This window comes from Calypte anna, chromosome Z, assembly GCF_003957555.1.
Source record: "Calypte anna isolate BGI_N300 chromosome Z, bCalAnn1_v1.p, whole genome shotgun sequence".
In the NCBI taxonomy this organism is placed as follows: Eukaryota; Metazoa; Chordata; class Aves; order Apodiformes; family Trochilidae; genus Calypte; species Calypte anna.
This window is the reverse complement of record NC_044274.1, coordinates 25,143,425-25,168,489: the sequence shown is the minus strand read 5'-3', so window position 1 is coordinate 25,168,489 and position 25,065 is coordinate 25,143,425. Positions and strand designations below refer to the sequence as shown.

At 41.9% G+C, this 25,065-nt stretch overlaps 2 protein-coding genes across 7 annotated transcripts in view; one reads left to right on the top strand and one right to left on the bottom strand.

Annotated features, from left to right (window-relative positions):
- The first annotated feature begins 3,400 nt into the window (after window positions 1-3,400).
- CLTA (clathrin light chain A) lies at window positions 3,401-17,241 on the top strand. 3 transcript variants are annotated; one of them, XM_030467005.1, is made up of 7 exons: window positions 3,401-3,685; window positions 9,974-10,011; window positions 11,826-11,943; window positions 12,970-13,081; window positions 14,475-14,528; window positions 15,738-15,773; window positions 16,795-17,241. In XM_030467005.1, exons 1-7 carry the CDS (start codon window positions 3,475-3,477, stop codon window positions 16,964-16,966), a joined length of 741 nt encoding a protein of 246 aa, XP_030322865.1. In that variant the 5' UTR covers window positions 3,401-3,474; the 3' UTR covers window positions 16,967-17,241. The 3 variants fall into 3 exon arrangements, with proteins under 3 accessions (XP_030322865.1, XP_030322866.1, XP_030322867.1); XM_030467006.1 differs by lacking the exon at window positions 14,475-14,528; XM_030467007.1 differs by lacking the exons at window positions 14,475-14,528; window positions 15,738-15,773.
- Window positions 17,242-21,134: 3,893 nt separating this feature from the next.
- GNE (glucosamine (UDP-N-acetyl)-2-epimerase/N-acetylmannosamine kinase) overlaps window positions 21,135-25,065 on the bottom strand; it is a 33,642-nt gene continuing 29,711 nt past the window's right edge. For 2 of the 4 annotated variants that reach the window (XM_030467807.1, XM_030467810.1), the window contains exons 11-12: window positions 24,335-24,451; window positions 21,135-23,588 (exon numbers count right to left, since the gene is read on the bottom strand). In XM_030467807.1, the coding sequence (XP_030323667.1) occupies window positions 23,353-23,588; window positions 24,335-24,451 (353 nt within the window). In that variant the 3' untranslated portion in view covers window positions 21,135-23,352. The remainder of the gene's footprint in view (window positions 23,589-24,334; window positions 24,452-25,065) is intronic. The other 2 variants (XM_030467809.1, XM_030467808.1) reach the window with 1 other exon arrangement.

Below are 25,065 nucleotides of genomic sequence, written 5' to 3'. Positions count from 1 at the left end.
GTATTTACCCACAGATTAATACCAAATTCTAAACCTAACCTGTGTGCTGTTTTCTTTCCTTCCCACGAAGTGTACTTTGTGTAAACTGGAACTTCTGTTCAAGGCTTTACAAATTTTCAAGGAGATGCACAGAAAAATTATTTATAATTTTCAGACCAAATTATTCGAATCGGTCAGAATGTTATAGTTGACTGCATTCTGATTTTGCCTTAAAATATGCATCTGAGCAAAGCAAGACTATTTGTAAGACAAAAATAATTTTAAATCTAGGTTTTCTAACAATTCTAACAGCAATTAAATGGAGTATGTGGGTAAAAAATTCTTAACTCGCTTTCTCTTGAGGCAAAATTGACTCAAAATTGGATGCATTGCGGCTGTTTCAACAAAACCGATAGTATACCAGAAAAAGATTGTTAAGAATGTTAAGTAATGCTGCACACATAATCCCTTCCTTGCACTCAAACATTTGCTTTCCTCGTGAATTGCCTGGGGTAGTTAGCTGTGACATTTTGCCCAAGGTTGCAGTTAAATTCTTCCAGAGCTTAAGGAATTAACAAAAAATCCAATGTTGCAATAAAAAGTTAGTTTTTAAGCTTGAGCAAGTTTCTCTGTGAATGAAAACAGGTTCTGCATCAGTTACACTGTCAGAGTACCTTGGCAAGCAGCCTGTTCACGTTGGTTTCCTGTAGTGGTTTACTGATCATAACCGTTGGATAATTACTTTTTAACTCCAATAAAAATAAAAGAATGATCTGCCTAAAGATAATGTCGTCAGTCAAGAACTGAAGCAAGCCAGGGTGTGCTATGTGGACAGCATCCACCCACATATGAGTGCAATTTCAAAAGAGGCAATAAATTTCTCGTTTCTCCCTTCCTCCCGTTTTCTCTTGGCTGAACCTCTAAGACTAGGAACATTAACTTTCTCATTTCCTTGCATTAATCACAGGGTTTCTGCCCTTTTACATAAATCTTTGGTGAAGAATGGTGAATTAATGGTTCTGAAGAAAGAAATACTTTACTTGAGAGGTATACACATGCTTAGTTACACCAAAGTCCCATCACTCCTCCAGGGTATAGATGGTGTCGTGGCTTTAGGCAGCAACTAAATGACACACGTCTCTGTTATTCCCCCACCACCCTCCCAGGGGAAGATGAAGAAGAGAATAAGGGAGAGAGACTTTAATGTTAGAAAAAATATTATAGGGTAGGTTTAATGAAGTAGTGATAGTTTTAAAATAGACCTCTGTACTTTTTGTAATGCTCTTTCAAAGAATTACCAGAAGCAGAACCATTCTGAAAGTCTTTTCTAGTCTAATCACTTTTTATTCTTTCAGTGAAGGTTTATTCATGTAATATTCCTGTAATAAACACTTCAGTGTGACACACCAACAAAACCACTATGGACAAATTTTGAAGGTTAACTATTCTGGTGCTCTTTAGTTGTCTCCAAGCAGTGGCTTTTAGCAAAGGAGGTATCTTGGCTTCTTTTGTGTGGTAAGAAAGCAAGAAAAAAAATAATAGTTTTGATAGTGTAAAAGTATTTCATGGTACACCTCAACTGTAGACAGCATACAAATTTTGGAATTCATTATCAGAACAGATCATATGACTCACTACATTATTTGTTGCATCTAAAGAGAGTAACACCAGGTTTCCCATTTTGATGGAACACAGATAACAATTTTCTTGGGCCACTTGCAAACCTGTAATTCTGATTATATTTCGTATGCCTTCATCCATATTCTTCATATTTAAGAAAAGCAAGTAGCCAGAGTTTGTTTTAATTTTAAATCAGAGTACTTTATTTTGTGGCATTAAATCATCAGAAATCCAACACAGAGCTACGCAACAGAGCAAAAGAAGTTGCTAGGCTGTCATCCAAAATGCACTACTCACAGTTAAAAGGGAAGAATAGGAAACTCCAGTTTTGTTTACATATTAGGGAAGAAGAGTGATGAAAATGCACGTGAGAGTGTGTTTTTAGAATAAATTATGGGACAAAGCCAGCAAGTTTCATTGAGAGCATTGTGTGCACTTTATGGTGGTGTTTCATTTTGATAATCTCTCATTGTGAATCATGGGCCTGCTTGCTGCTGTTATTCCTAATTCTTTAGTTTTCTTGTGCCTATTGGAGATTATTTAAAATAAATAACCTTGCTGTGCTTCTCATAGAAGGCAGAATTCAGGGGAACCCAGCCTGCTGCCGTGCTAGATTCTCAGTTTTCCAAAAAGAAAGTCAACAAGTGTTTTAATTTACTAAGTGAGATGAAGGGAACTTACGTCATACAGCACGTATTTGCTTGGTCTTTTCTCCCTAGCAAATTATGTTGCGAGTAAGGAAAACAATAACTCAATTTGCAGGTTATCTCACACTGTTAAATTCCCATAGGAACAACTGACTGACAGAGTTTCACTTCTGAGTGCAACCACCTTCTGAAACATGTTTGAATAGGATGATAATGTAAAACTGAACAGCTTATGCCTATTATATCATGAAACTTACACACAGACTTTACTTGTAGGCAACATCTGAGTGGGTTTTACCATGTACTACTTGCAGCATTAATGCCAGTTCAAGAGCTGCTAGTGTAATTTTCTCCTTCCTACATCTTTTTCTCTCCTCCTCCTCTCTTCTGAGCCAACAACTAAACCAGGCACCAAAACTGATCCAAGTAACTTGCTCAAAAAATGCTGTGTAGCAGAAAGCACTGTCTTCCAAATACACACTTTTCTCAGCCAGTGGTCAACATAGTACACGCTGCTTGAAATTCCTCTAATTTAAGCTTCCCAGACAGCAAACACCCAAAGCCCCATCAGAAAACAAGCGTTGTTTGTAGCGACTTTTAAAACCCTGTACTGAGCACTGAGCTTTGTTTCCAGGAGACGGCTGCCTCGAGGCGGTGTTGGCACCGGCAGCTCCCCGGGTTACTGCCGCGTCTGGCCCAGGCTCCAGAGCAGCCACCTGTCTTCTGGCAAGATCCAGCACTGCCTCACCGAACCGGGTGTTCTGGCGGAGAGGCAGCGGAACACTGCTCCCTGCCGCGGCTCACACGCCGGTTGCTGCCCGATGCGCGGGCAAAGGCCAGGAATTGCCTGCCCAGGAAGCCACGTCCCGGGCCAGACGAGCCGCAAACCAGGCTCCAGGGCCAGACGGCAGGCGGGTGGGTCTAGGTTCGGGGTTGGGGTTCGGGGTCCGGTTCGAGCTGTGAGCCCGTGAGGGGCGGGGCTGTGGGTGGGAGTTGGGCGGAGCGCCCCGCCCCGGCCCACGCACCACCCAGTGACGCGCGACGTTCTTGGCGCTGATTGGCTCGAGCGCCGGACAGGGCGAGGATTGTTCCGTTAGCCCCGCCTCTCCCGCTCGCTGATTGGCTCTCGCGGCCCATTGGCCCAGAAGCGGCCCCTCCCCTTCCTCGCCGATCCCGGGCGTAGGCGCAACCCCCGGCGATCCGGAGCTCTCCGCCGCTTCTCGACCCCATGGAAGACTTGGAGCTCCTCGGCGCTGGGCAGCAGCCAGCGGTCCCCGCCGATAACGGGGCGCTGGACGGCGGCGAGGAGGATCCCGCCGCCGCTTTCCTGGCGCAGCAGGAGAACGAGATCGCAGGCATCGAGAACGACGAGGGCTACAGCATCCTCGATAGCGGCGAGGTGCCGGCGGCACTGCAGGTCCAGGAGGGACCCGACTCGGGTACGCGCGGAGGGACGGCGGCCCCGGTGCACCGGCCCTGGCAGGCGCGGTACCCGCTGGGCTGGGCAGGGAAGAGGGGAGGGAAGGAGAGACGGAGGGGGAAGCAGGGGTCCCGGCCTGCCCGCGGGTCTTCGCGTTCTCCCCGCTTTCCCGGAGGCCCCTTGGTGGGAGCGGGCGGTGGGTGCCTCGCCGCGGCGTTTTGCCCCGCACGGTCCGAGGCGGGCGGGCGTGCCGTCCTTGGTGTGCGCGGCCTTGGGCTACATCTGCCCGCGGCCTTGGCGGGGCTGCTCCTGGGCTGTGCCTCCCGGAGGAGCCGGGGCGTGGGGGCTGCTGGCCCACGTGCTCTGCGGGGTAACTCTCGGTCTTGTCCAAGCCAGGAGACTGCTTGCAGTGAAGAACCACTGAAATGGCCGACCCGTTGTGTTCTGCCACTCGTGTTTCTGCCTTCAGAGGCAGTGATCCTGAAGTGTGCTAGCAGTTGAGCTAATGTGTAATTTCAGTAAGCTTGCAGCCTTTGTTTCCTACAACCTTTGTACTGAGGCTGAGAAAACTGGCACTGCAGAGCACACTGCTTCATTCGGAGGAGGGTGGTGAAGTATGTTGGGAACTAGGGGCTAGTGTGTTTTCAGTTAGTCGTCACAGTAGCCCTGAATGAACATATCTGATTACAAAAGGTTTGGGGTTTTTGGCTGAAGTCTTAAGTGCAAAGGAATTGAAAGTGTAGGATGATGCTGTGCTTCACTGGTGTTCAAGTTCTCTTGGAAGACTTGGCTTGTACTGGTCACTGGGTCCATAAAAACAGATTTTGTTGTTGTGTGACATTCCTTTGTCACTTCAAGGAGATGCCAGTCTTAAGACCAAGTTGAGTAACTTTGCTTCCCAGTTCACTATGGGAACAGTGTTCACATCTGTAGAATTAAGTCTTTGTTACGCAACCTGATTTCTGAAATTAGTGGCATATCTTGTGGATGAGGATGCAGGTTCATAGTACCTCTTGTAATAAAGCCCAGCGAGATAAACTGAGCCATGGAGACCTGTTGGTTTCAGTGCTTGTCTTGTGGCAGCACAGCCTCTAAAGTCAGCTCTGTTGCTGTTTGTATTTGAAATCTGGTCAGTATCCTAATAAATATCAGAAAGCTTTAGTCTCAAGTGCAGATTTGCTTATTAAACTGGTTTGTAAATTCGGTTAAATAGATGGATGAAGTTTTCTTCTTGAAGTAGAATTCTTAGGTAAATCCTTAAGCACTGTGATCAGGAATTTGTGGATTTGCTTTCTTTAACTTTAAGCTTTTTGAACACCTTATTTACAGGTCTGTTGGAGAAGCTTTCTAAATACTGAGCTAAGAGTCATAACTCGGGAACCTCTCAACTGAGGTTTGAAGATGCTAAGTTCAAGTATTGTGAGATACAGTCGTTGAGATATTGAAATATACTTGTAAGAAACACAGTGTCTCATACAGCACCTTTTAAATTGCAGCCACTTAAAAAAACCTAGGCAGATACATGGACAGTAGTGAACTCCACGATCTGTTAATATTTGTACTAGGAAACCGGTGCTAGTGCATATTTCTGTTAATTTTAGTAATGATGGACACTGTGTGTGTATGGGGATGATGTGCCAGGCACTGGTGTCTCACTCAGCATAGCTTCATATCAGCATGTTCAGGGTTGTTATACTGGTGTGAAGCAGTAGCTCATTTGTTATGGAAGTAGCTGTCCTGTTCAAGCTTCTGGGCATGGGAAAACTAATTTTGCTGCCCTTGACAGATAAAGCAGAATGATAGCTTCACAGAACAGGATGTGTTTGCTGTGAAGGTTTAAGGCTGCCTGCTTCCCTCAGTAAAGCTCACTTCACCTCCAAGGCTTCAGGACAGGCCCTGGGAAAGTCCCAGTCTGGGCTCCTGGAGTCAATTGCAGATGAGACATGAATGCAGCAACATGTGGATTCAGGAATGCATGGATCAAGATTGGAGGCAGGCAAATGGATGAGTTATCCGAGGTTGCCACCCATGGACGAGGAGAGCTTGACCTTCATGATCCCTCAGCTTTACACAGAATATGATGTGTAGGGGATGGAATACTTCGTTTTTGTCGGGTTTGGGGTCACCTGCCTGGTTTGCTTCTCCCCACAGAAGGGTCACAGCTGTGATTGTTTTCTGCCTTTTTTGTTTCCCAAGTGTAAGATGTTTTTCAGAATTGAGCAGTGGCCTTGGTTCTGCATGCCATTCTTCAGCCAGAACTATAAACATCAAGTGTTATCAGTCCTAGAAGTAGAAAAAACATGCTGTTAATTTCAGCAAATGCAGTAACTTAGAAAAGACTTAACTGTGAAGTAAAATTACTAGAAAGAAAATTGTTTCTGTCCTGACTCAAACCAGCATGCTGATACATGCTCATGGAAAGCTAGGTGTTGGTGGAGCTGGATTGATAAAAAAACCTAGTACAGTTACTTAGAAGAGGCTTAGGTCAAAAGTAAAATTGCTGAAGAGAAAATTGGTTTAAATTGGCCTTGACTCAAACCAGGACAACTATATATCAAGGAATATGGTGTTGCTGCCAGACCAAGCAAAAAGACCAAGTCACTTGGTCTTTTATGAGATCATCTTTTCAGTGGTAAGTCAATGTCTGCATTTATTTGTAGTCAAATTCTTCAATTTTCTCCAGTTTGACAGTACAACTTCTTCAGGTTATAGCAGTTCACTTAGTATGTCCTCAGGTGAGTGAGTTGAGGTTGAAGTGTGTGGCTTCTTGAACCTGTATGTTAATATAAAAACGTGACAGCTTGTCAAGTAGCTTCTTATGGAGAATACATTCAAGGACAAGCAGTTTTGTATCTTAACAATAATGGAAGTGCACAAAAATTTAGCATAGGCTGTCCTCAGACATTGCCTTCACAGTTTCAAGCTCTGTCATTTTTCTATGAACTTGAATGAATGATGCTTCTCTGTCATCTGCATCTTTAGGAATAAAGAAACTTAATTGTGTTTGCTGGTTTGTCCATAAACCACATTTAATATCTTCTTCATCTACTTAGTATTAATTAATATGGGAAGATATAATTAGGAAAGAATTGTTTCGTCCTGTCTGTCCAGTTAGCACTACAGACAAAAAGAGTTACTTATTTGGGGCTGTTGATTCTTGTTGTTATAACAGCCAATGTTCAGGGTTTTACTATACAATCAGTTTCTTGAGGCTTTAGAGTAGCACCTGCCCAGCAGCACTGTGAGTTATAATAAAGGGATGGATTATGTTTAACTTGTTTTTGCTGTCTCATGGTGATACTGCATTATTCTGAAGCTAATGCAGAAAAACCTATTCTGTTTGCAAGAGAATATTCCATCTATTGAAAAGTTTCAGGAACTCTTATGTCATAACATTATTGCAGACAGAAGAAGGTAGAGTCTTCTGTTGAAGATGAGGGAATTCTAATGGGTTTTAATATTACAGCAGGTTATAACTAAAGCACAAGAAAGAAGCACTCTTCCTGACCTGCTTGCTTTATTTTTCACACAAGTGTGAGAATAACTTACAGCTAGAAAAAGTCTTGCTTCCTCAGTTTCTTGCATAACTGTCTGAACAAAAACTGCAGAGAAGATTCTTTCTCATCCTCTTACCAATAGAAGTTAGGTAGATAAAGAAAAAACATGATCTGTGCCTGAAGGAAAGGGTGGAAAGGCCTTGAGTGGTGAAGTTAGTTAACTTTATGTCTGAATGTGTGAAACTTAGAGTGGTTGGGGTTGAAAGAGACCACTTAGTGTGCTATTCTGTTGCTTTAACTGTGGCTACTGGTTCACTCAAAGCAGCAGTGAGGGAGTTGAGTGCTCATTGTTCGAGAGAGAGAGAGAGTGAAAGCAGCTCATTAAATATGCATCATGTATGGTGATATTGAGGTTCATTTCTCCTGCTTGATAATACTGTTCAAGGCCTAGCTGGGTAGGAAGACCTCTGGAGGAGCTAAGTCTATGTGCTAGGAAATGGTTGAACTTGTGTTAGAAGAGCTACTGCTGCAAAGTCCTGCTTCTGCTGTGGCAGCAGTCTTTTGCATTGAGAGCAGGACTTCAGAGAGGTGTGTGACCAAGGCTAAGCAGACATCTTGTTATGCCAGGCAGTACTGAGTCTGGTATCAATGCAAGTAATTGCCTTGAGAGTAGTTGGTCATTGCTGTGATAAGCCTCTGAAGCAAGTTGACTTGTAGGACTGAAGTCATAAAAGTGTTACGCTATTCATCTTCAGGCTATCCAGACTTTTTTTTTGTAATCTGTAGTGCATGTGTTGGGAACTAATCCTAGCTGCCTGTTTCTGACAAGCCTGGTTCCTGTGCATGCAAGATAGCTGATACAGCTTCTTGTCTCCAGACCCTTCCGGGCTCTATCTGAGTTGCTGTGCTGTTGACAAAGACATGTCAGCATGACCAGTGGGAGGGGATGTTTACTGAATTTGGCTTGGTGCAAAGAGGTGCTCAACAGAAGGTATTAATCACTAATGTCTTTAGCATTGAGTACTAATTACAATAAGTTGAACTGATAGTAGAAAGCACTGACTACTTGAACTTACTATGAACTTACACATTAGTATGCTAAAATGCCCTCCCTTAGTCTGGAAGGACCCCCTACTCATAAAAACGCTTTATCCCCTGAGCATACACAGTAAAAAGTACAAGTGTTGCCACTTTAAAGTGAAAAAGGACTAATTAATATGCTTAGATATAAGGTGATTTTGCTTTATCTTGAAAATAAAAGAAATGCTGTGTTACGGGGAAAGTCTGCTAGCTTTGTGGATATACCACACAGCACCCCTTTCCAAGCAGAAGTGGAAAAAGCAGGTATCTTAATTCTATTTGTGGACTGGTTTATTGGTCACTGAGTCCACAGACCCTCTTTGAGACAACACTGAGGAAGTTCATTATTACCCTGTTGTCAGCAGGTGTTTTAAAACTTGGGCATGTTTTTTGTAACAGTATCCTTAGAAATAAGGCTTTATCATAAGTTCAAAAGCAAGGCACACCAAGGCATCACCCAAGAATATGGATCATTACTAAGTAGAATGGTACTACATGTGCAGCATGCACTTTTGGAGCTTGATGGACCCTGAAGCCAGTAGAGAACTTATGTTGCTCATGGATGATACTAAAATGCAGGTAGCAGTAATGGTATTCAGGCTTTTTCTGTAAAAGTCATATAGGAAAAGACGTTTTTTCTGTAGACAACGAGATCTTATATACGTAAGTAGCATTGATTATTGATATCAAGTCTGCTAGGTAGTCTAGGCTTCATGCTGAATTTATAGACACCAAGACTGGAGAGCTGAAATGAGAAAGTTCTGACAATTTGTCTGGTTCCAGTGTACTTGTCAGCATGCTGGTACACTGCTGTTTCCTCTTCTGCTCGCAGTATGCCCTGTCAGCATGCTGACTCTGCATCTTAATCACAAGTTCTGTGGAGCTCAAAACAGATGGAAAGTTTAATATTTCTAATGCTGGGCACCTGGGTGCCCTCTGGAAACACTTCAGCTGTGTGCCAAACAGTGACTTCCTATGCAGAGCAACAGCAGCCCTGAGAGACCTGCAGTGGTCTTAGCTGCAGCCCTCATCAGTGCTGTTGTTCCTTTTATCTTGGCAGACCACCAGCTCGAGTACCGAAGACCTGTATGAATATTTTTACTGTAGTAAGAAAACTTAAATAGTAGTATTTATTAGCCTCACCTAGATGGTGAGTCAGTGCTTCCCAAGGCATCACTCTTGTGAAAGAACTGCCTTCCTTGCTGAGATGAGAACTGCATGTATTTAAAGGGTAGCCTCTTTGGGGTAGTATAGCAATAAATGTGTCTCCATGTTTCACTGTCCAAATATGTGAGCTGCTCTCTGCTCTTCTGAGACTGGCAGAGTTTGCAGCTATCTTATTCAAACTGCTGGTGTCAGTTTGAGTTGTAGATCCTTGCTTAGCTTTAATCCTGGCCCTTGCAAAACAAGATGAACAACTGCAGCATGGATATGTAGTGCAGGTGGTCTTAAATTGAAAGAGAGTGAAGCATAAGCAGGGCGGATAAAGTGGAAGCAACTTTAGAACACACTGTAGCAGCTGGTTCTACAGAGTCAGGGCTTACTTGATGGTTTGTGCCTGTTTGGAAAGGTGCAGAAATAAGAAAGTGACCCTTGAAGAGTATCAGGTAACACTAGGTCCATACCTACGTCATTAGGTGCTGTAGTAAAGCTTTCCACACAAGTTACTGACATCAGTAAATATGTTCTGTCTTTCATCTAATGGCTAAACTACAATCACTTCTTTATAGGTGCTGTTGATGGAGTGGTTAATGGAGATGCTTATCAGGTAAGATAGATGTGTTGTCTACTTAAAATATGCTGTTCAACTTTTTGAACTTTACCTTAATCTAGACTAATACTTCTCGCTTCTTTTCTCTAATGTGCTTTTATCTCATGTCTGAAGAGGAACTTCTGTTCTAATAGCTCATCACTTAAAGCTGTTAATGCTCTTAACATGCCCCTCCTCTGAACTTAGAGGCAACTAAAAGCACCAGTCCATTTTCAGTTATGGCTTAGTAGGACAGAACCACAGCAAGCAGACTGACAGGCTTTATGGTATGACTTAACATTTATTTGCCAAGTCACTGGCTAATATGCTGAAAGCATTCTCTGACTATCTCATTTAAAGAAGATTTCTAAATTGCTTGTTCCTTAAGGAACAGTTCAGGTGTCCTGGTTGTTTTATTAAGCATTATACACTTCTTGGTGGCATACAGTTGCAGAGATTAAGCTGCTGGATAAATAGCCCAGTCAGTGTATAAAAGCAGATTAGACAGCCATGGTGATGACAAAAAGAGAAGATAGTTGTTTTATTAATGTTAGGGAGGACTGAGGCATGCTAAGGCATTGCTGTGTGTAACTGAATTTTACACCAGTCTGGCTAAGGTATTGTCACTGCCTGGCATCAGAGTTGGGTGGATAGCTCTGTTTGAGTGAATGGTTGGGAAGCAGGCAGTATATGAGCTACTTTTCCACAGAGTTTTAAGTGAACTTTGAGCTTTGTGGAAAAAAAAAAGAGGTTTCACTGCTGCTAACTTTTTTATATCCTCACAATTGCTTTGAGATTGATGGGAAAACTGTATCTTACCCTTTTTGCTTCCTTGTACAACAGAAGGTAGATTGATTTTATGTTTGCAACTCCCAGTGACTGGCTGCTTTGTTTAATAGAGCATCCTTGTAAGGAAGAACAGACTGAATAGACTACATGTAGTGTTTATTTTAGCTACCTGTAACTAGTTTGGCCCTTCAGCTAGCCAATTTATTTTGTTTTGGATTGAGTGTGAAGCTTTGTGCTTTTGCAGCAGCCTGGTGTCTTTTTTCTTTCTTTTTTCTTTATTCTTCTGTTGAGGGCTATAGGAGGTCCAAAGGGGAGCAAGACACAGCCAGATCTGTCATTAGCTGCAGTACATCTGGTAATGTCAAGACTGGTATTTCTTAGTTCTGTTAATAGTAGGGTTGAACCAATAAAAATTGTTGGATGTGGAGTATCCTCTGCGACAAATACCACAATATTAAAAAAAAGTATGCTAGTGTGTATGCTGCTTTGATGCTTAAGTATCAAAATGTCTTGTGTTCCAGGCTGCATACACCAATCCAAATTCTGTGAGGTCTTCAAAGGACAGTGGCTATTAATATAAGTTCAGTTTGCAAATCGCTCTGAAGTAGACAAATAAATTCTAGGGAACATTTTACACTCTAATGCATAAAACTATATATATAAAAAATTGCTTTCATAGCAAATATTTAAGGTGAAATGGACCGGAGGATCTTTAGGTCTACAACTGAATAGGGAGGTACTAGGTATTGTGTTCTGCTTTCTTTAGGCATCGGTCTCTGGCACAGCATGAATTCCCAGTCAGCTTGAATTTGTGTTTCATCTCTGGTTGCTAGAAACAGTCCTGTATTAATTTGCTTCAATCCTGCTATAATTTGTTTGCAGGATGTTTTTCATGTTAATGGTGATGAAATGCAGTATCACATCAGATTAATGTGTAATGTGCTTACTTCAAATGGAGTTCAATTTAATGTAGCCCCTTCAGGCAGTTATCCAAAATACTCAGTTGCTGTGTTTAAATGATGTTACTGTTCCTTCCCTTTAAGGAGAGTAATGGTCCAACAGATTCGTATTCTGCCATATCCCAAGTTGATCGACTTCAGTCAGAACCAGAAAGTATTCGGAAGTGGAGAGAGGAGCAAAAGGAGCGCCTGGAGCAACTGGGTAAGGAGGGTCTTCGTTGCAGTAGTCTTCTTGCTTGTGAGTAACATCGTGGCAGCTTCTTGAGCAGCAGAATTCTCAACCATGGCCTTTGGCTTTTGGGAATCTATTGTGCTTCTTGAGTGTGAGCAATAATCTTACATTAATCTTACAGCAAGCAGATTTAATAACTGTGTAGGAGTGAGCAAGCAAGTGGCTCTCTGAACCTCAAGAGTATTCATGTAGCCTGCCCTTTAAGCACAAATAAGGTGATGAAAATAAGTAGCCTTTATCAGGCAGGAAGAGTGAATAAGTACTGCATCCATCAGCACTTTATTCAAAGAATAAAGGATTCTCATTTTGTAATTTCTGAGGCTGTCTGTTGTTGCACAGATCTTAGTCTAATACCTTTATAATGGACTAACTAACTTAATTACTAATTAAGTAATTAAACTTAAGTACAGCTGTCAGAAGCTGTCTGCAGGTAAGTGTCACTGCATTTAAGAGGCTACAAACTTTTATGCTTTTCACTTTGAAATTGTTTGGACAGAACCTTCTGTACAATGTGATTCTGGACAGAGCTGAGCCTGTTGCTCCTCTTCTGGGCTGGCTGCAGCAGATGAGCTTGTCCTGAACTGTAGACTGAGCATAAAACCATGCTCAATGCCAAACTCCCTCACTTTGTGTAGGCACAGACACTTCCCTGAAGGCAGAGTCTTCTGTCCAAGCTTTCTTTTAGCACTAGTGTAGCAAGGTGACTCTTTCTGGTTTTGAACAGTTTGCAGGCCAACAGACTTGTTATATCTGAGTTAGTCTACAGGTGCCTCTTCTAAACTGCAGTGGACTGTCCTAATTATGCATTACAGGCATTCTGTTCAGCTGAATGTTCCTGAATCCTCTGAATGTTTGTGGTCTTAAATAAGGAATTCTAACCCTTATCTGAGCAGATGAAGCAACTGTCTGCACTAGATTCCACCCTGAGCCATCAGTTGAAATGTTAGCAAGATGCAGTTGAAATAATGACTGACAAATCAATTCTTAAATCTTCAGATGCAAACTCACGGAAGCAGGAAGCAGAATGGAAAGAGAAAGCAATAAAAGAGCTGGAGGAGTGGTATGCCAGGCAAGATGAAAATCTCCAGAAAACAAAAGCAAGCAACAGGTAAGGTTTCTTCAGCTATCTGAAGATTTTTGGTACTGGATATGAAAATAGTGAGGAGAGAGGATAGAATGCTACTAGTATGCCCTAAGGCACTAGTCCTTCAAGTCATTAAAATAATTTTCCTTCAGAGAAATCGGTCTCCAGAGGTACACTATCTCTTCAAGTTTTCTTAGAATCTAGGTTAAATCTCTTAAGAATAGCAGGAGAAACCATTGAGATAATGAACCAGAATTACTGAAAATTTCTTAAGGCATGAAGTTTGAATGGTGCTAGGAAAGTGTTAATCTACCCACTTGTTTGCATGCTTCTAGCTGCACAGGTCTTCAGTGACTGTAATTATCTTCCTTGAGACCAGCAATCTTTCTTGCTATTTTTAGAACATGTGGAAGTGGCCTTCTATAAAGTTAATCTTTTCTACAGATTATTTCATTAGATGTCTTAAAACCCTTGGTTCCTCCTTTTGGAAACAATGGAGGAATATCCTGACTTCAGTTCTGCTAGTGCATAAATTCTGACTGTGCCTATGTTGGAGCTGAATTGTCTAATTATGGATCCTGGGGCATAAACTAATGATTTCGCTGCTAGCTTAGTAAGCTCTTGCTCACACTTAATAAGATAATTCACCATGGAATTTTAACTTCAAGCTATCATAAGGTAAATATGATAGTATGGGCCTCATACCACTTAGATCTCTACTTCTGACCTAGGGTTGCTAGGGTTTTTTTGTTTGTTTGCTTGGTTTGGTTTGCTTTGGTTTTTTGAAACAAAATTTTTCTTGTCAGTTTTGACATTTGGCCAGCAGGTTTGTCTTGAGCAAGTGGAGTCCTAGGTAGACTCTGCTTCTTACTAAAGGGAGAAGGAAGCCTCCAGTTCCTAAAAAGTGATAGATTTGAAGCTCTCATTCACTGAGCTATGTTCTTTTGGTTGGGCCCAGAGAAGTAAACAGGAGCAGCACACTTCTTGAAGGTGGCCACAGATCTTGATACCCTATAGCTTTGTTGTGGCCAGTGAGTGCAGGGTGTACATTCTGGAGAGGAGTCCATTTAACAAGTGTTGCACAGGAGGAGTGTCTGACATTCTCCTTGGCCTGGTGAGATTTTTCTCCTGCTGGTGTTTTTTGTCCACTGGAAGTAGCCCAATGCCAATACCAGGACTCTAGTCCTAAACTAGCTCGTCCCAACTTTTAGGGTGTAGTAGAGCTTTTGTGTTGCCCCTCTCAGTCAGTGGCTTAATTGATACCTTCCATGTGGTAGCTACTTTTCTGTTACAGTAAGTCTAGGTGATTCAAGGTTAATATGCTTGTTAGAACTGCCTTCGGCTGTGTTCCGTACTTCTCATCCTTATCTCTTCTCTCCTGCCTGCTTGCCTGCCTGTTGGACTACTTGCCACCTAGGGTGGCAGATGAAGCTTTCTACAAACAACCCTTCGCTGACGTGATTGGTTATGTGTATGTTGCTTAACTACTAATTCTATTTGCTAGTCAACTAGATAATGAGGAGGATCAGAAATAGTGATGAATGTCTGAAGGTGACTTCTGAATATTTCAGGGCTAATAAGTTAATATAAGTAAGTAGTCTTTATTTTTTGGACTGACTTGGTTCTGCAGTATTAAGTGCAGCTTTCCTGTAAGGATCCCATACACTGCACAACATCCAGCACTTTTAAGATTAAATCATGTAGTTTGAAAGTAACTTCAGTAGTCTTTAGAAGTAGGGGTTCACAGTTGTTTCCAGGTCAGTGAACACTGCTTAGCAAGGTGCTTTGCTGGGTGCTGCAGGCCTTAGTGCCTGCAGTTTCACATGAGTGCTGTGTTTAGTCCTAGTCACTTCGACAGAGAAGCACAATGTGTAAGCCTGCATTCTCTGTAATAGGCATTGAGCTTCTGAGCTGTGCTTACTTGCTTGCATAATTAGAAAAAATATTCAAGCAATTACATGCACATAAATTTCTGTAAGCCAAGGAAAGGTAAGGAATCATCTGCCATAAATCAGGGTAGAAGAGGTGCTTACGTGTAGAATTAGCACGCTTATAGAGAGCAGATGTAAAGTACAAGAAGGTGGTACTGGAAAATCAGTATTTGCTGCTGGGAGAACATTTAGGAGCAGCTTTACTTAAACATTTTGCAAGCCTGTGATTCAATAAGAATACAGCCATAACTTTCAAGCTTCATTGAATATGCTAGCTTCTGTGAGGTGAAAGGATTTCAATTTTCATTGGGTTGTTCATATGTTTTAATTTCTTCCCTTAAATTGTAGACTTGAAAGATAGCCATGTTACAGATGGTAAGGTGACACTTTTAGGAGGTGTATTGGTGGGCCATGGTTTGGCTTTGAGCGGATTAATATTGAAGGCCCAGTGTGGAATTCGTACCTATAACTGTAGGTGGGTGTAAACCAAGACTTGTGAAATGCTGGATTTGCAGGTGGTGTTTGATCTCTGAAGTCTCCTGGATTTGATGGATTTTTTCCAGTAAAATTCTTGGTTTTGTATATCCAGTGCAAATGTGCAGAATGAAATTGGCAGCCTGTTTGTTGAATGTAGGCTAAGCTACTAGTGCATGTTCAGCTAGCTGATCATCTGCATTAAACTCATTCTCATTTTCTATACCTGACTTAAACTTTCTCTCCTTGTTTCTTTTCTTCTCTTCACCTTTAAGCACAAACATAAATCATCCTTGCTACAGCCTAGAACAGTTAAGTAAACAAATCTTCACTGCCCCTTAAAAGTGTCATGTCACATAAAGTAGCAGTGTTGTAGTGATCCTTGTCTTCAGTGGTGTCTGTAACCTTACCATCCCTGTGAACAGTGCTGAACCCTCATGGGAGAGTCATCTTCACTGCTTTTTCTGTACTGCTTGTTGGAGTAGATGGATTTGGTTTGATCTCTTGATGCTTACTGCTCTTGCACTCAGGCAGCTACCAGGGCCCCACATTTCACATAAACCTGATGCTGGAGCGTTGTCCTTGTATTGAAGCAATGCCAAAAGGATACAGCCATGAAGCCACTGGTACTAACCTGTGCATAATATCAAAAGCCTCCTTAAAATCTCCGTAGGGTGGGAGCAAGCAGGGGAAATGTGTTTATCCTGTGAGCTAACCTCTCAGAAGTCATCCCCTCTGCCGAGTTATGCTTTAGTCTATATCACCCACAAGCATGGGATTAATGACATAAATTCCTTTTGACATGCTGTTTCACTACAGCACTGGGAATCCTCAGTGTATAGTTTAATGGTGGCCTGTAGGCCTTGGGGCTGATTTAAATCCTCACACTGAATTTGTTTCAAGACATTCTAGCAGGGACCTGTAAATTTCCAGTTGGCAAGTGTCCAATGTGGCATCAAGTGGCAGAGGCTTAACTAGTTCAGACTTGGGCATTTCTCCATTAAAGAAATGCCTGCATAGGAGTGCCTTACTTCCTGGCCGTTTGTATGGTGACTCCTTAGGCAAAGACTCAATAAACTACTCTTAAAACCAAACACCTGTATTCCAACATTTTACACAGCAATCCTCTGCACTGCTTGTGCATAGCATACTACTGCAACCTACTTTCATCTCCAGGGTTGGGGCAGTGGGAGCTTAAGTAGCCATGATGTCCACAAGCAGCTGTCAGGTTGCATTTCTTACAAAACATGCTGCAAGAAACTACATCCTATAAGAGGGAAGGAGTGCCTTATATGTTGGGCATTAACACAAGGTGCATTGCATTGCTTTTAGGGCAGCTGAAGAAGCCTTTGTGAATGATGCAGAAGATGTTTTCCCGGGCACTGAGTGGGAACGTGTGGCTCAACTTTGTGACTTTAATCCCAAGTCTAGTAAGCAGGCAAAAGACGTGTCCCGCATGCGTTCAGTCCTCATCTCACTCAAGCAGGCTCCACTGGTTCGCTGAAGGAAAGTGCAATGGAAAACACTATGGATGCAATATCTTAACCTGACTCGGAGAAGCTATGTCTGCTGTAACTGGATTAATTGTTTCAGTGGTTTTTTGGACCAAACCTTGTGATGTGTACCTAGAGCTGATACTTGTTTGATTGCATGTTCTTCCTCATGTTTTCTTTCTGTGTCTGAAATGGGAGGACCTCTAAAACTGTAATCTCTGTGCTACTGTGCACTGAGATGTCACTTCCCACATTACTGATATTAAAGATCTGTTAAACTGCAAAATGTGTTGACTTTGGATGAGTTAAGCAGTGCTTCTGCTCCCTTTCATCAGGGTGTATTTGTATTGAGTGTGAACAAACTTTTCTCTGTAAATGCTAGTGATTTCATATTGCTGGTAACTGACCAGCCAGCAGCGCTTCTGTTCTCTGAGAAGCTCTTCTGCATGTCTCTGTAAGCTTTCTTAAAGCTCTTCAGAGCTTTAGTCTAAAAACTGCTTCCCTATCCAATTTACCATACAAGAGAAGCTCTAGGAAATTGGAACAGCAAGCTTGTTAAGGAGCTTATTTTGCTTCTAGTGAAACAGGACACTGCCTGCTGCAGGTAAGCAGTTCCATGTAGTTTTCTCCTGTCACTCCAGCTGCAGATCTTGGGCTAGAAATGCAGTCCAAGGCACTGGCATAGTTAAAGCTTTTGCTATTCTACTGCATATTCCATTCTGCCATGTATTTGATGTTGGTTTTTCATATGCAAAGTCCTGTTATGCAGAGGCTGTTTGGATGTTCTTGAACTCTATCCCTGTCATTACTGACTCTTGCAGACACTTTCTCCCACCAGGGTGATGGACTGGCGATTTGGAGAGGGGAAGACTTGCTCTTACTGCTGCTCATCTGCTGAGTTGGAGCTCTGGTGACTGAATTTGAAACAAACTGTTTGAGAAAATCTTTGTTCTGCTGCTTCCTGGTCCTGTAATCTCACCCAGCATTCACAGGGTATTCTAGCCTTTCTCTGGTAAGGCTTACCTTAGCTGCCTGTGTTGTTAGAATATTCTGTTCAGTCTCATACATTTATTACACCTTTTTCTCAAAGGTACAGCAGCTTAACTAGGGTGGAGCAGAATTGCTCTACTACCTCTTGTGTACAGGCTGGATGGTCAGCCAGGACGGTTTGAAGAGGGCTGCAGATGAGACCAAAATTCACTAAGAGTCAAGGAGTTGCTAGCTGTTTTTTATCCTTTGGTGGGTAAAATACTGAATAAATGATTGCTAGTGAGACTTTAGAACTTAAACTGTACCTTAGCATTGTGTATAGTGACTGGAGCTATTCTCATGTGTCAAGTATATTCACAAGCTACTGATGAATGCTGATGAAAATGCTAATAGACTGCAGGTCTGGAAGCTTAATTCCATGGAAGATGAAAGCAGGAAAATATTTTCTGAACTGCACAGGGATGCCACAGGTGAGTTGAATAGGACTGAAGCACAGAGTAAATCCACGTAATGCTCAGTGCTAGCCTCAACCAATTACACATTCACCTTAACTGAAAACTTTCTTCCACTCACCCCAAAGCTCTACAAAGGCTTCTGAAATGAATTGTTAATTTAATAATGAAAGTTCCACTGTCTTAACTAGACAGCGTTTAAAATACCAATTTGAATTCGCTGGAACCTGAAAGATCATAAGTTTAAGTGGGGTTCCTGCACACTGTGTTATGGAAATGATTATTCACTATATTGTTCTATCTCGTAAGACATTTTATCTGTGGTAAGGGCATGGGTTTCAGCTGCAGTCCTGGAAAATAGGCATAGACTCTTTAATTCAAGGCCAAAGCAATGTTATAAAAATTAAAGCAATGTTTTATAATCTGGATCTGCTGGGACTAAAAATGTGTCTCTCTCCTACTGGGGAATCTAGAACTGGATCTGGCACTGGAGGTGTGGGTTTACCAGCTGTGAGTATTGGCCTCACCAGTACTCCATGCAGACTTTCCGTGTCCGAGAAATTATTTTTTATACCTAGACTTTGTGGCACTGAGCAAGATACTCACCTTTATTTGGACAAATCCAAATCCCTGTGTGTGCTTTTTTGTCTTGTTTTCTTCAGAAATCTGTCATGTTTGTGACTTCATGTAGAAATTCTGTACTGCACCTGGCCTAGCTCAGTGTAATCATTTGTTTACCAGCCTTCCCACTGTTGCTGCTCATCTCTGTAGCATGAAGCTGATGCGGAAAACAGAGCACGTCAGTGGAATTGGAAAAAAACCCAAACCCTGGACAATTTGTATCCCTCAAACAGAACACCAGGTGCATGTGCACAAAGAGCTTATGCAGCATTGGGAGAGAAGCTACAGATTTCAGCTGAATACATCCTTTATATAGAACTTGCTTTGTTTAGCTCGTGATCAGGGGGCATCCAGAAGCCAGCCAGTCTGAAGAGAATGAGCATTTGTAGAGAAGGGGGGTGGAGAGAAAGTCATGGGTTCCTTAGGAAGCAGGCAGTCTGGAAAGGATAGCAGTGCTATTTTATCTTCTCAGCCTGAGGAATCACAGAATATTAGGGGCTGGAAGGGACCTTGACATAGAATCCAACCCACCTGCCAGGGCAGAATCACCTAGTGTAGGTCACACAGGAGTGTGTCCATGTGGGTTTTCAATGTCTCCAGAGAGGGAGACTCCACAACCTCACTGGGCAGCCTGTTCCAGTGCTCTGTCACCCTCAAAGTGAAAAAGTTTTTTCTGTATTCACACAAAACCTCCTGTGGTCCAGCTTGCACCTGTTACCCCCGATTCTCTCATCGGTCATGACCAAGAAGAGCCTGGCTCCAGCCTGACACTCACCCTTTACATATTTAGGAACATTAGTGAGGCCACCCCTCGGTGTCCTCCAAGCTAAAGCTTCTTACTGCCTTTTTCAGTCTGAAAGAGCAGTCATCTTTATCTGATTTTATACCAAACTAATGTACAAGCAGTGAGGGCTTGGGACGTAACTGTAAGGTATAAGGTTTGATCTTGTTTAATGAATTTGCCAAATGAACCAATCCACAAGTGCTACAACTGTGTACACAAACTTAACCACAGCTTAAGAAAAAACTGGCTGTGTCTTTTTCAGAACCTTACGAGCATTTTTTAGTTGTAACTAAAACACATTACATGCCCATAGTGTGCAGCATCTGCTTTCAGATTGTGAAGTAAACATGGGTTGGTGCCAGGATAAAACTGATGCAGATTGAATCAAAGTATGAACTCTGTGCCTTACTGTCTTGTCCTGTATTTTCTGTGACACAAACTTGACAGAGTCTCCATTGTTGATGTCCTTTTGACACTTCTGATACACTTATAGGGAGGGAGGATAGTGCTTCAAGACCACCAGAAAACTGAGGCATTTATTAATTTGAGTGTCCATATGGCAGATCAAAGATTCAAAATATTGAATTACTAAGCTTACTAGCAGAACTTAACTGGACTCCTCATTGTCCCTCCCAAGCCCTGGGTGGGTTTCCATGCTCCAGCAGAGCTGTAACAGAGCAGGTTTTTATTGCACCAGATGAAAGGATGAGTAATGTGGTATAGGGACTGAAAAGGTCTTATACTGGTAATGTGAATTGTAAGCTGCAGTATCAAGAACTCCATGTGAACTCCATCAAGAACATGTGCCTCTCTCCAGTTTAAGTGCTGCTGGTACTTGCTCATGCAATGCTGATGATAAACATGCAAGTCCATGGAGGCATCTCCTGCCCAAGCTCTGAGTGTCACATGCAGTTCTGCTTGGGAGGGCTAGGCAGTGGTACTCGTGCTCAGGATTCAGCAGATTAATGCAGGTAATGAGAAGGCACTGCTTCTTCAGCCTCTAGAATGCTGACAACTGTTGGGAAAAGCACATTCAGCTCGTGTCTTCTGCTTTCACTCCCCTTCTTCCCTCCTAGTAATGGATATAAAGGCTGGTTTGTCCGTGACTGCCATAGTATGGGCTGCTCTAAAGGACACAAGACCAGTAACAAGTTAACAGACTGCACAGTAGTGCAGATGTTCTGTGACCATCCGGTATTTGCTCCCCCTGGAACTGGTTATAATTGGGTGTTAGTGTCCATAAAACCCCTAGTCCAGAATAAAGTGTCTGAAGTGTGAGGGAGGTTTCTGAACAGGGGAGGAAAAGTGAAACAAACGAATAAAATGACTACTATGCTGTTAATATGATTTATTATTTTTGATTTTATAGACCCACAAACTTCTCAGGGACAACTGCAAGGACTTCTGCACCACTTGCACATGCAGCATGTTCTTGTCCATTTAACAGAAAAAATATCTCAAAAGCATCTGGAGAACCATTTTCTTTAGTACTAGATATTAAAGACAGAATAAAACTTTTCAAATCTTTTTTAAACTTTTTATGTATTCTCAATGCTTGCAGCCTCCCTTGATCTCCTAAGGGAAAACATATCTGGAGCCTCAGATACCCAAAATACCCCAGCTTCAGAAAATCTGGTATCACTTTTAGCCAGGTATTCCTTGTGATGCTAGATGATGGAAAGAGCAAACAAGGTGCCTCTCTGTTAGAATCTCAGTACTGTTACCCCCTGACCTGAGCTCCTGTTGCCATAGAACAAAGCTAGTTTTTCCTTGAGCTGCTCATAGAGCTACTGCTCTGGTATTAAAGTAACTGGCAATCACCAAGTAAACTTAGAAACATAGGAAAAGGAACTAAGAACCCCATGTGACATAAAGGCTGCTACAACTTTGCAAACAGTTTAGAGCCTTAGAGCCACTATTTACAGATTTGAGAAAAATTATGGTAGAGGCTGTGCAGTTATTCCTGGGGACATCAAGAAGATCTGGGTTTTTTTTTAAGGTCTCCTTTGAAGATGTGAGTTCTTAGTAAGCATTCCTTCCTGAAGACAGGATGAAGCGAAGGCAACTTTTGTAGATTATATCCCCACAGTATCAGTAGAGGTTCACTGTATCAAAAACTCTTCAGTCCAAGATAAGTGGAAAGCAGAGACTGCAGAAAGTTGGTTCATTTTAATTGGAGAATAACTTTGTGGAAATAGGCCTTTTTAATCCCCTGTACTAATACACTACTGGGCTTCTGAGAATACCATCGGTTGTGGATAAGTTAGATGTCAAAACAGGCCATTAAATGCAGTACACAGGATGGTTGTGTAACTGTTCCTCCACTGATACCTTCTTTCTGGGATAGCCAATCAGTTAGATGGGTCTGTATTTTCAGTTTTTTCTTGTGTAAAATAATTGTCTTTATTTCAGTATCTTGAAAGTGTGTTAAAAAGCAGCTGGATAAAGACAGAGCTATACACCAAGAAAGACTAGTTAAAGAAACAGAAACTATACTTCACCTAGGCAAGCCTTCACTGGTGTTTGAAATACTGTGTTCGCAGCTTTCTGAATGTCTTGAAGTGGAGGATGAGGCTCGGACTTGACTTTCCATTGTGTGGGCTGGTGGTGAACTCAAGATGAGAACAGTGTACCTGCAGTCACCAGAACTGCTGAGGAGATGCACTGTGTCACTGCAGTGGAACAGATTTCTTGAAAGGAAAAGTCTTCATGCTTTGGCTCACGTAGCTGAATTTCAGCTAACTGGTTACCCAAGAATAAACAGTTCCCTCTGTTAATTTGGCAGACAAAGTGGTAGACTAACTCCCTTGAGAAAACCCCAAACTCTAAAATTCCAATAATTTATTGTTGGCCATAGCCAGAAGAAAAAGGTGCTCAAAGCTACACTTGCCAGTTTGATTGGACTGCTCTGCAGACTGTAAGTTCACTTGACCATGATACTTTTCCTTCATATGCAAAGCTTCTAAAAAGAAACTGTCCTCTAAAAATGTGATAAATAACTACCTCCACCAAGTCCTCCATGAACCACAATTTTTAGATGCAGCCTTTATGACTGTAAAGGCAGCTTCCCATGTTTACACCCAGTGAAATTACTACTTGCTATTGAAGATTACATGTTTACTTTGTGGGTAGAAGCCTGGAAGCTCAGCAGCTGGTCACACTGTAGAGTTCCCATTTCACATAGGTGGGAAATGAGACACGGATCCCCAAATGATAGCTATAATTTCACACACCGTACGCATATTCTGCACCATGCATCAAGATATGCTCATAAATAAGTCACTTAAAGCAACATATGGGCTTAACAACAAACATGACTAAAACACGATTAAAACCAAGAGATTTGCACAATAGCTCCTATGAAGTAAGATAAGGTTAGGAAAAATACAAAAAATCATATTTCAACTAGGAAATACCGAAACAGTCACTAACTATTCAGAACACTATTCTTGATTCAGTAGCTGCGCTCATCAAAGAAAAATTTTGGGCAAAGTATTCCCTCCACCCATTAGGAATTTTACTAGTCCATTTCTATCATTCTTCTGTGTGCCTAGTATATCCTACGTGTGGTATAATCCAGTACCAGGCTGGCAGCTCCAAGAAGAGCAGGATCAGCTAGATTTGAGACAACCACATCCACAGTTTTAACAGAGGACAGAGCCTGTCGATGTATCACATCTTTGACAGCATTAACATAGTGGCTAGCAAGGACTCCAGAAAGGATCACAAGAGAGGGGTTCACGGTGTGCAGAATGTTCACAACTCCAAGGCCTAATGCTGTCCCAGCTGAAAAGATAAAAAGAAATTATGTCATGTATGTATGTCCGTATACATATGTATGTATTATGTATGTCCAAGCAGCATTTGTTGAAATAAGTCTGTTAGCAGCAAATGACACTGTCAGGAAAACATTCCATCCCCCATGACAAGACAATTTTGAGTTTGTTATCAGGGAGTACACATTTGCCATTATTTTTTCTTCCAAAAGTAAAAGCAAAAAAGAAGACAAGTTTTATTGCACAGTAACGCATCATCCAATTATACAGATGTGAAAGACAGAGCAGTGCATTACCACTTCTGTAAGCTAAACTAAAATAGAAAAGCATTACTCTACCATCTTGGTGCTATAGCTATGTATAAGGAAGAAGACTTTTTTTAAAGGTACCAAAACAGTAAAATATTCCCTATGAAGTAGTAAGTAAACTGTCTTTGCTTGCTTAGACTAGCCATTCACTCCTCTGCAATGGAATGTCTCCAAATTTTCCAATATGTGAATGTTGAGACCTCACTTTATACAAACTGATTGTTGCAGAAACTTTTCATCTCATTTATTGGAACAGGAACTTTTAATATACGCTTCTACTTACCTTCCCTTTCACATTTACATTTAACATTTCATTACCATTAGTAATCATACAGAGAGAGATCGTCAATGTGTAGAGTTGTGTTTGTTGTGTTATACTGCATTACCACTTCTGTATCCCCAAAAATCTAACCCTGGGAGGGTTACACACTTTGGGTTATGTTCTCACCTGTTCTGAGAATGCTGTCTGCTTTTGTGTTCCCAAGTTTAGCTGCTTGAATGAGATGTGCAGCGCTAACAACCTCCTCATTCTTCATTGACATTCCTTCCACTAAAAGCAGATCCTCTGAAGAGGAGGAGAAGCCAAGAGAAAAATATGGTGATATGGTTAAGTCAAGAACTGGAGGGTGACAAACAGGCAGTTATGATCCTTGCATCTCTTTTGCATGCACGCTGAAGCCTGAATACTGGGAAATCTGTCCAGCTCCAAGTTTTAACCACAGCAGTCATGTTTTCATTACTCAGGAAACTGCTTGTAGAAGCAGGGCATCAAATTCAAACACTTACAGTATGGAAATTCACTCTTGTCATCCCCACAAGTTAATAAAATAAAACAATTCTTCTCAAGTGCGTCTAAGATTAAAAAACTAGTTTTGAAAGACTATCACTGTGCAAGCAAACTTCACAGAATGCCTACCAGATTACCTTACATTGTGCGTAAAAGGGAAAAAACTGAACTCTACTATGTGCTTGTGGTAATTTTGAGACCAGTGGTTCCCACTGTAGCTTGCCTGGTTACTGCCATCACTGAAAAAGAATTGTACTGTGTTACACAGATTGTGGCAGCTCCTGCTTTGGTCATACACGTATTCTATATGGTTGCCTGTACACCTGTTCTTGTCTCTTCCCAAGAAAAGATGAGAAGTCTATTTTTCTTAATATCTTCTTTTCAAGTTTCTT